This window comes from Gossypium hirsutum, chromosome D12 (assembly GCF_007990345.1).
Source record: "Gossypium hirsutum isolate 1008001.06 chromosome D12, Gossypium_hirsutum_v2.1, whole genome shotgun sequence".
In the NCBI taxonomy this organism is placed as follows: Eukaryota; Viridiplantae; Streptophyta; class Magnoliopsida; order Malvales; family Malvaceae; genus Gossypium; species Gossypium hirsutum.
Genome location: NC_053448.1, coordinates 42,163,946 through 42,175,009, shown reverse-complemented (window position 1 = coordinate 42,175,009; position 11,064 = coordinate 42,163,946). Strand labels below are relative to the sequence as shown.

At 32.9% G+C, this 11,064-nt stretch overlaps 1 protein-coding gene and 1 long non-coding RNA gene across 2 annotated transcripts in view; both read left to right on the top strand.

The window, feature by feature from the left end:
• Positions 1 to 424, top strand: part of LOC121224127 (uncharacterized) — a 15,818-nt gene extending 15,394 nt beyond the window's left edge. Inside the window, exon 2 of the long non-coding RNA XR_005921647.1 lies at positions 265 to 424. This is a non-coding gene — a long non-coding RNA (uncharacterized lncRNA). The remainder of the gene's footprint in view (positions 1 to 264) is intronic.
• A 1,028-nt stretch (positions 425 to 1,452) lies between these two features.
• LOC107942825 (brassinosteroid-responsive RING protein 1) lies at positions 1,453 to 1,935 on the top strand. The gene has a single exon (XM_016876546.1). It carries the CDS (start codon positions 1,453 to 1,455, stop codon positions 1,933 to 1,935), a length of 483 nt encoding a protein of 160 aa, XP_016732035.1.
• Positions 1,936 to 11,064: the final 9,129 nt, after the last annotated feature.

Sequence of the window (11,064 nt, the reverse complement as noted above, 5' to 3'; positions counted from 1 at the left end):
GCGGCAGCTGTAAAAGAGGACCTTAGGTGCGCCGCACCTAGGGTTAGGGTTACCTTTCTCTCTTTTCTTTATTTTCTGATTTGGGCTGAATTTTTTTTATTGGGTTTGTGATTTTGGGCCTGTTGTATTTGGTTTGTTGGGTTTGGGTTGGTTATTGGGCTGATTGGGCTAGTGTGTTATTGGGTAGGTTAGTGAGGTTTTTGGGTTGTATTGGGTTTGGTTTAATTTTGTGATGGGTTGGGCAAATATTGGGCTATACAAAAGGTGTCACAGAATTATAGTCTAGGTATCAAAATGGGATAAAAAAAATTTCGATACCAATATAAGAAAATAGGTATAGTTCAAGCACCAAACAGTGAATAAAGCCAAAAAAGTTACATCTTCTAACTTTACGGAGTTATAAACATGTCATTTGTTTATTAGATTTATATTGGTTAAATTCTACTATTAGTCCATGTACTTTGTAAAAGTTATGGATTTAATTATTATATTTTAATTTGATCATTTTTAGTCTTGTACTATTCAATTTTTAAAATTTCAATCCTCCAAATTATAATTGTTAAATTGATTAAGTTAAGCTTTGTTATTTCCAAAATTTGATGCGTCAAATATATTATCATATGTGTATTGCCATGTCGGCTTGTTATTTTCACGTACTACTCAGTAAAATTGTAATTAATGGGTTAATGACTGTCAATTACGTCAAAACTAAAGTTTCAAAATTTTAAAAGTATCGGGACTTAGAATGATTCAATTGGAGAATATGGATTAAGTGTACAACTGTACACATAGTACAGGATCGATAATTGAATTTAACCAAACAGATTTAAATGTTACTGCTTAGGTCAAGACTAAAATTTGGAAATTTGAATAGAACAAAGATTAAAATTGATCAAATTAAAGTATAGAGACTAACTCCATAATTTTTACAAAGTATAAGGACTAATACCAGATTCTAACCATTTATATTTCATATATAGACTACGAATGAATTTATATACAAGATGATAACATGTGATAAAAAATAATTTAAAATTTAAATTTACTTAATTTTATTACTAATAATTGATGCATTGAATTATATGTTGTTAGTAAATTAAATATAAATATTTTTATTATTTTTATGGAGAATAAAAAAAACATGCGTAGGGAAACATGCAAACACATCCATTTTCTTGATCAAAATATACCAAACTTTGTCATTTCCCACTTCAAATTCCATTTGACACTTCACGTAATCTAAGTTTTATTATTGTATCAGTTTATAATTTTATACTCATATACATATATGTATATATAGTCAGTCCCCATAGACTCTCACGTATCTCCACCCAAGATCATAAAGTTTTCAACTATAGTATCATGATTCAAATTTTCAATTCCATTGATTTTTCAGAGCTTCTGATTATAACACCTCTGGTTTACCTCTTAACTGACCTTAAATTCACCATGATGGCAATAGATTTTATTTTTTATCGACTCCAAAAACTCCACCAGCTATTTCAAGACCACGACCGAGACTATGCCGATATCGATGACAACAATGATGAATTACGACCGTTACCGTCTCAGGTTCCGGTGCCGTTCACGGCCCATGTCGTGTCGAATTTGATAAAGGCTAAGCTCCCTGTCGTCGAATTCAGCAGGTGGAGATTACGAGGCGATATCGACGATCCGTCAGCTGATTGTGCGATATGCTTGGCGTGCGTAGAGGGGAGTGATGAAATAAGGGAGCTGGGCAATTGCAGTCACTTGTATCATAGAGAGTGCATTGATGGGTGGGTCGATCAGGGTCATGAGAGATGTCCTTTGTGCTGGCTTAAGCTACTGCCATGCGAAGCTGCTGCTGCTGCTGATGAAGGTGGGGAAGTAAAGGGTGTATATGATCCATGGAGGTTGGAAAGAATGGCCTATCTGTTTGGTGAAGATTATTAATTATTCTTAGATTTTTTCTATTACAAGACTCCAACAAACTTCTTTTGTGTATTTTCCTTCCGCTTTCGTTTTATGCTTTCTCTTGCTCCAATATGTTAAAAAAGTAATATTATTATTGAATGGGTTAACCACAGTGATGATCCCCAAATTTTCTAACTTGTAAGTTATTTCTTAATTTTCAAAAACGTTATAATTAAATCATTTTTCCAGTCTGACAATCAATTGTTATAGATGAGAGTTAAATTGGAGACATGCAAGATTTTTATATCATTAAATAAGATGTACAACAATGAGAATACTTTGATTAATTTCCTTTCAAACGTATCATTGTTATAATTTGTTATCTAAAAAAGTATCCCACAATAATTTTAATAATTATTTCTCTGCTTTTATGAGTTTTCATCCTCCTAATTTTCTGGGTTATTATTATTATTATCCTTATCTTCTAGAAATGCATGCTTTCATATTTTGGCCCACCTGCCTAACTCGACAAGTCAAGGTTCTTCCTAACATAATTCATCAATCTCAATCACTGGTTTTATTTATTAATTTGTAATTTTGTAAATTAATTACAAAAATTATTTATGGATATATAAATATTTAATATATAATTTTGACATCAATTTGTTTGGATTAGATCATTGATCGGGTTATCTGTTCAAGCCTACAAATCTACTCAGGATTTGAGAGGACTTGGAAAATAATATTAAACTTGAAAAACGAGCTTGAATAAAAAAAATTAAGCCTGTTTAAAATATGGGTTGGGCTCGAGTTTGAATATTCTAGGCCCAAACTCGCACAACCCATTTTTTTTATATTTATGATACTCTAACAGAAAATTATTTGATATATAATCAATGAAGTTTTTTAGACTCTGCAAGCGGGTTAAGGGTTTGACAAGCATATTTTATGGAGTAGTAAGCAATAAAAAAATTAATTACATAAATAAATGTGACACTTGGCACATCCTCAATCCACTTGTAGAGTCTAAAAAATTAGAGTGTATCAAATAACTACCCATTATATATTAAGGTCAGTATTTTGTTCACTGTCAATCGAGTTTTTTAATTCCACAAGTAAAGTTTAACACATGACACATGTTTGTTTTAATTTATTTTTGTTTTTTTAAATATTCCCTTAGGACACATGGCAACATTTCACCCCTGCTTATGGAGTTTTTCAACTTCACTAGTCGTTCACCAAATAATTTTCTTATATATTAAGTTATTTTTGTATATTATACAATTTATAACACATAAAAACTAAACCTATAATAATATATAATACTATAATACAAATATTTAAAAATTATTAAGATGCCTATATATATTTAATAAATAAAAAAACTAAAATTATTAAATCTGAAATTAATTATAATATGGGTAGGCTTGGGCAGAATTTTAGGCCCATAATTTTTGTTAGGCCGGGTCGGGTTTAAGACATGTCTAGTTTCAAAATATTGCTTTAGATTTATTTATATTTTCTTAAAAGTATTTAAGGTTGAAAGGTAAAAAAAAACCGAAAAACTGCATTCAATTGGGTTCTCAATTATTAAAAGAAAGAAACCGCTTGGACCCTCAATTAACGAAAATCGTCATTCACCATTAACAACTGCTAACATGGTTGATAGAAGCAATGAGAATTTGACCAGTTTGACTGGTATATTTGCTTTTACATATTGTTGAGGGGAGACTAACTTCTAGTTTCTTATTGCTTTCACAATCACATTAATGACAATTAATAGTTAAACCGGTGAATGAAGGTTTCTATTAATTGAAAAAGTTTAATTGATTTTTCTTAATCACTTACAACTCAATTCAATGCTTTTTTTTTCTTTAAGGGTTTAATTTATTTATTTTTTATTTTATGTTAATGCATTTTTAACCCTTTCACCAATAATTAACGTATGAGTATAATCTTGTCGCATACTTTTCCATCCATTATTTTTCATTTCATATGTAAGATACATTTATGAATTGTTTAAGTCTTACTTATAAATGGTGAGTAAAGTTGTGTCGGATAATAATAAATACAAAAATAATGAATAAGTGATAAGTGCTAAAAGTAAAATATTTTAATTTCATTTTTTAATTTATTTTTGGGTGATTATTCGATGTTAATTGTGAATTATATACTCTTAATCCTTTAAATTTATGTTTTAATGCTTAATACAACACTTGAGAGTAAAATAAGAGAAAAACAAACGAAAATTGGAGCATCAGAGTAAGCTACAAGAGTCACATGGGCTGGATCATTCCAGACAGTCGTGTGGTAGATTGTGTTGATTTCACGGAATTACGCACCGAACAACGAAAAATCACGATTTTTAGGTTTTCCGATGATTCTAAGATGTATATATGACAAAAATAAGAAAATATGAGTGAGCCGTTAGAGAATATTCAAGAAAACAACTCGAAAGCACCATTAAGTTGACTTTGAAGCAGATTTCTATCAAGATTGAAGATTCACAGTTGATTTCTTAGGAAATTATAATGAGTTTCTTTATTTCTTTCAGTTATACTGTATCTTGGATGTTTTCATTTTCAAGCATGAACTAATGTTCTAAATACCTAGGTGAGACGAACCCTATGATGGATTATATCGTTTGATTTTTATTTTACGCAATAAATACATAGTTTTTTGTTCTCAATTATGTGCGCTTAATTATTAGTTTGATATTTCTAGATTATTAATTCATGTTCGACATGTTTAAATCGGTAGTTAAATAGATCCTATTTAAAAGTAGATATTGCGTAATTGAGTAGAGTTTCATGCAATCTTAGAAATAGGACGATATAAATCTACCAGATTAGAGTCAAATCTAAGGGGAATCTATAGCACGAGTTAATGCAATAATAGGAGTTTTAATTAGAAAGAAATTTTAATTAATCAACTTAAAGTCAGTTGCTCTTATGCTCGAAAGAGATATTAGCATAATTTAGAAATTTCTAGGGATCAAGGTGCTAAGTAAAGAAATTACGTAATTTAGATTGATAATGACAAAGGAAATCTATGTGAATTCTTTCTTGGGTATTATTTTGCTTAGTGGTTGTTAATTGATTACTTTCCTAATTTGTTCTTTGTCGTGTTCATTAGTTAATTAATTTAGTTTCATTTTAGTTTTTAATTGATAACTTGAATTGTTCAATTAAATAATATAAAGACAATAATTACTAGTACTTGTAGTCCTCGTGGGAATGATATATCTGTTCGCCGTAATTATACTATTAATTGAGTATTAGTCAAATTTTTAGTCAGGTCGTGACATATCAATGAGATTCAAATTAGAATATTTTAAAAAAATACAAATATCAATAAAAAATTAAATAAATTCCAAATATAAAAAGAAATACAAACAATCAATAAAATAAGGGAATAAATTATATTAGGATCATCCTAAAAAGTAAAGTTTTTAGGCACCAATAAAATAGTGTTATGTCATTAAATTTTAAAGATAACAATGTATTATTATACACTCATCTATATCTAATATCTTCTCTAACTTAATTTAACTTTAATTAAATTACTTAAAATAATTAATTTTTTAAATTATAAATGTAATACCTCAATTTTACTCGGCTTATATAAAACAGTCCTTTTACAACTAAACGGGCCCAAAACCCAAACCCAATTACAGTGGAAGGCCTCCATACGCACAAAAACGTCGTCGTTTTGAGTACCCGACCCGATCCACTTTAGGGTCCGTGTGTTTTTTATGCGGAGGGGAAAATTGCACTTTTGACCCCTCCGCCTTTTAATATATTCCCAATTAGGTTTTTTTTATTATTTTAAATTCGGCCTTTAATTTATTTTAAATTCCAATCTAATCCAGTTGAACGGCGCCGTTTTAGAGGAGAAGGTAAAATTGCCCTTCCAGCCCCTCTATGTAATTCATGCGTTCAACTTAGTCTTCCAGACTTTATTTATTTACGGATTTATCCCGGAATTTTACTTGCGATTCAATTTAGTCTTTTTTTTCATATTTCTCTTAAAATTAATATTTTTAATAATGTATTTGTTTTTTATTTTTATAATTTTCATAAGTAATTATCATTATTTTATATATATAGGTTTTAAGCATGCATTTATACCTTTGAAAAAACTAATATTTTTCGTATATTTTATATACACATGTTTAATTTATTTAATTAATTTTGATATTATTTTAATTGTTTTTAACTTATGTATTTTTTATGTGTACATGTATATTTTTTGTTGTTTATCATTTGCTTATTAATTTATGTTTGCATATTTTTATTATTATCTTTCCTATTTATTTGATATCTTTTGCATGTCATTATTTTATATTCATTTGTTTATATTATTTCTATGCTATTGTTGTATTTGTTATCACATATAATATAACGTTACATCATCTTTTACTCAAATTTAAAAATAGAAAATTTTTAAAATTGAGATAATGCTCGTATTTAGGATTTTCAAGGAAATTGAGCCCTAACGTATTGGGTTCCGATTTTCTTCGTTAAATCTAACAATCGAGCATTTCTCTTTAATCAAAAAATAAGAACTCATTATTGGGAATTCAACACGCTGTATCCTAACGTATTGGATGTGACGCATTGATTTCTCAAAATGAAGATTTTTTCAAAAAAAAATAATAAAGGAAATATTCCGAGTTTGGGATTTTGGAGGAATTGTGCCCTAACGTATTGGGCCGCGATTTCTTAAATCTTGAATAAATGGATATTTTTTAAAATTTTTATTACACGAGTATTCTGGCCTAATTCATCTTTGAGGAAATTAGAATGTCGTGCCCTAACGCATTGGGTGTGGCATTTTCTTTCTTTGAAATGATAAGGTTCTAAATACGTAACATTTTTAAGTTTTTGTTAAGGATTATATTTTTTCAAATTTTCAACATTAAGACATTAATTAATTAATTAGGTACCAATTTTTGGGCGTAATGAGGGTGCAAATCCTTCCTCATACGTAACCGACCCCCGGACCTGTTTTTCTAAAATTCGTAGACCAAAGCTATTGTTTAAGGTGATCCAATCACACCTTAATAAAAGATTGGTGGCGACTCCCAATTTTTGTTTTCTTAAAGTCGACAACCTAAATTTTTTGTTTTTCAAAAAAATTGGTTTCGACAGCTTGGCGACTCCGCTGGGGACTTATATACGAGAGTCGAGCCACAAAGTTGATTAATTTCTGTCTTATTGTCGAGAAAATAAATTTTTAAAAAACTCATGACATCCTTTCACATTCATTATCTTATTGCTTAAATATTGTTTGCATTATACATTTCATGAGTTGAACAATTTTACCCTTTTAAGTGGGAGTGAGAAGCTATGCCTTCGTGAGGTTTTCACCTCTGTGTAGGGTAGTGGATTTCTTCCGGGATACATCCGTACCTATGTCTTCGTGAGATTTTCATCTCCGTGCAGCCATAGGGAAATGTATTCCCCTGAACCGAACTCGATCCATATGAGTCTATAATGAGTGAGGATTAAGGAATCTGCTGGTTCGGGTACCTTTACCCTAGAAGCCAAACTTCATATAATGAACCTTAAGAATCCACCCTAGGTAGAACTATACTAAACCCTAGTAGATATCCAATTAGGAATTTTACTATTTCTTGATTATATCTTATGTTTTATGAGATACTGACTTTTTATGTTTTATTTTGATTGCATGACATGGCATTTCATTTCATCATAAAAGGCGTCAGTTCACATTCAGTTGCTAGATAGAAGGCTTATCATGGAAAGAGGGTTTCTTGATAAAATAGAGGACAATGCGGCTGTCCGAACTTGGTCTGAAACAACACAGCAAGAAAAGGGTGATAGTTTGGCTGACGGGCATATATCGGAGTTATGAAACTTTACGCATATCAGTGTAACTCAAAACAATTTGCAGGAATTGAATGAAATCTGGGGTCAGTGGAGTGATGAGGTTAGACAGCTCTTTTATAATAATTATGGGGATCTGTCTTATTTGCTTGATGTAAAGGTAGACAAGAGTTTGTTTCAAGCGCTCGCCCAATTCTGGAATCCTGCTTACAGCTGCTTTACGTTTGGGAAGGTCGATTTGGTGCCTACGATAGAGGAATATATGGCTTTACTTCGATGTTCAAAGTTTCAAGTGGACAGGGTCTATTCGAGAGTAGTAAATGTACCAACCTTTTCAAAGAAGTTGATGAGTGTAACAGGAATGAGTGAGCAGTGAGTTGTCTCACGAATTAAGCAAAAGGGGGATAGTAAGTGCGTTCCTTGGAGAAGCTTGAAAGATGCAATTCTCACACACCCGGATGTAAGGAAAAGGTTAGATGTTTTTGCTTTAAGTATATACGGCTTGGTTGTTTTCCTTAAAGCCTTGGGGTATGTGGATGAAGCAGTCACTGATTTATTCGACCGGCTCGATAAGAAGGTTCACCGATTCCAACAATTTTGGCAGAAACTTTCAGGTTATTGAGTGCATGCTGGAAGACGGACGAAGGTATATTTATTGGATGTGCACAGCTTCTACTCGCATGGTTTCATAGTCACTTTTAGAAGGTGGATAAAGTTTTGTATCGGGTTTTCTCTGAAAATTATTCACCACTAAAAGAGATAGTCGCTACGCCAAGGAGAGACGACATTTCGAAGGAGAAGTGGATGGCAATTCTTTAAAATCTTCGAGAGGAGGACGTTGAGTGGAGAGCTCCTTGGTTACTTCCAGATGAGATCCTATATAGGTGTGGTAGTTTTGATTGGGTTCCTTTGCTAGGGGTTTGGGGAGCTACTGGATATGCCCCATTATTGGTGCTAAGGCAATATAGGTCAAGGAAATTTATACCTGCGACCCAAGGGATAGCTGATTGTGAATTTTCGTACAAGGATGATGGTTATAGAAAGAAGATTCAAGAGATGGCTAGTGCGTGGAAACAAACTCGCCGAATGAAGAGACTAGCTGTGGGTCCAATGACAACTCCTGGGTATCATGAATGGTGGGCTAGGAGGATTAATGATAATACACCTAAGTTAAATCAGGAAGACAGCCAGTCAGTAGAAGAGCATTTGCGAGTCATTCCTTCTAAGTTGGAAATCATAAGGTAAGATTTTGAGAGGAGAAATGCGATTTGGAGAAAAAGATAGAGCAAATGGAGGCGGAAAAGACGAACTTAAGATTGAATATAGACATTCAGAAGCTTGAAAATGAGAAGTTAAAGAAAGAGGAAAACAAGGCTGAGGAAGAGCTGGGTAGTCTGAAGACGGATTATAAAAAAATGCGTTTGTCAATGAGAACTGTTGGGCTGGGAAAGACTTCAGAACAATGGCGAGCAGAAATTCGAGAAGAAAAGGACAAAGCCGATAGATGGGAACAGAAATTTTTAGAGATGCAGAGTCGAAACGAATTTTTAGAAAAGAATTTTTCAGAAAGCCAAAAAGAAAAAGGCGAGCTAAAAGATAAGGTGGTTGTGTTGGAAGGATGTCTTCGTCAATATCGAAATCAAAATTCGGCAAAAGAATTGAAAGCTAGCTTGAGAAAGATTGAAGAAATGAAGAAAATAATTGAAGAGCTAGAAACGGAGCTGCAAAATTGTGAGATCCAGATCAAACACTTGAAAGCAAACGAGAGTCACAATAATGAACAACTTTATCACTTTCAGAGTCAAGTTAGAAACAGAGATCATCTTATCGAGGAAGCTGTGGTCCAGATTCGAGAAGTAGTTAGCAGTACAGGCTGACACGCTGAGTGTGAAGTATGAATTAGAATCGGATCGGGGACAAAAATTAGCTTTGTTACTTAGAAAGATTAGAGTTCTGGGTACTAGGGCAAAGTCTTATTTGTAATTCACTTTATGTAAAGGAATTTAATTTCTAGTAAAGTTTTCTTATATGAAATTGGATCAAAATTGACGTCTTTCTGCATTCATTTCATGCATTGCATCGTTTCATATGCATTAAGAAATACATCAAGGGATTCTAATTAATTTAAATCACTCCTTAGTTAATCTGGAAACCAACCAACCCACCAAGCACCACTACGGTACTCGATCGAAAACTAAAGATATGGATAAAAGGATGGAAAGACTAGAACAATCCCAAAAAGAAATGCAGGAGCAGCTTCAAAAGCAAATGAATGAGCAGTAAAAGATGATAGACAAAATGATGGAATCTCAAGGGAGTATGATGGCTCAGTTAACTTAGTGGTTCAGCAAAGGAACTGATAAAGGAAAAGGCTCTGTGCTCAATATTGAAGAAGGAGATAATGAGGGACCTGTTTATCCTCCGGACTTTACCTCCAACAAGTTGAGATATACCCACGTAGGTCCTCTGTTACTATTAATCCTCCAGGTGATGCTGCAATGCTAATGAATCTCCAAGCAGGATCAGGCTCTAACCCCGGAGCCAACTTTGTTAATCCTACTATTCCTGATTTCGATGAAACGGCTCGAAAAGAGAAAATGAATGATGAATTGCTAAAACAGCTAGAGGAAAAGTACAAATGGCTGGAAGAGAAATTTAGAGCGATGGAATGTGCAGAAAGCTACTATGGGATGGATGCTAAAGAATTGAGTCTAGTTTCGGATTTAGTGCTCCCTTACAAATTCAAAATGCCAGAGTTTGAGAAATATAATGGAACCAGTAGCCCCGAAGCTCATATTACCATGTTCTGCAGACGAATGACCGGTTATGTCAATAATGACCAACTCTTGATTCATTGCTTCCAGGATAGCCTCACAGGGGCAGCATCCAAGTGGTACAATCGATTAAACCGTACCCACATTAATTCATGGAGAGATTTGACACAGGCGTTCATAAAACAGTACAGCCATGTGACTAATATGGTACCTAATAGGATCACTCTGCAGAATATGGAAAAGAAACCAGGCGAAAGCTTTAGGCAATACGCGTAGAGATGGAGGGAGGTTGCCGTACAAGTTCAGCCGGCTCTTCTAGAAAGAGAGATGATGATGCTTTTCGTCAACACATTGAAGGCACCATTTATTACACAAATGTTAGGAAGTGCTACTAAAAGTTTTTCCGACATAGTTATGAATGGTGAGATGATAGAAAATGCTATCAGAAGCGGGAAAATAGATGTTGGAGAAAGTAACAGAAGGGCGGCCTCGAAGAAGAAAGAGAACGATGTCAACAACGCAAGTTCATATTCAAAGACAGT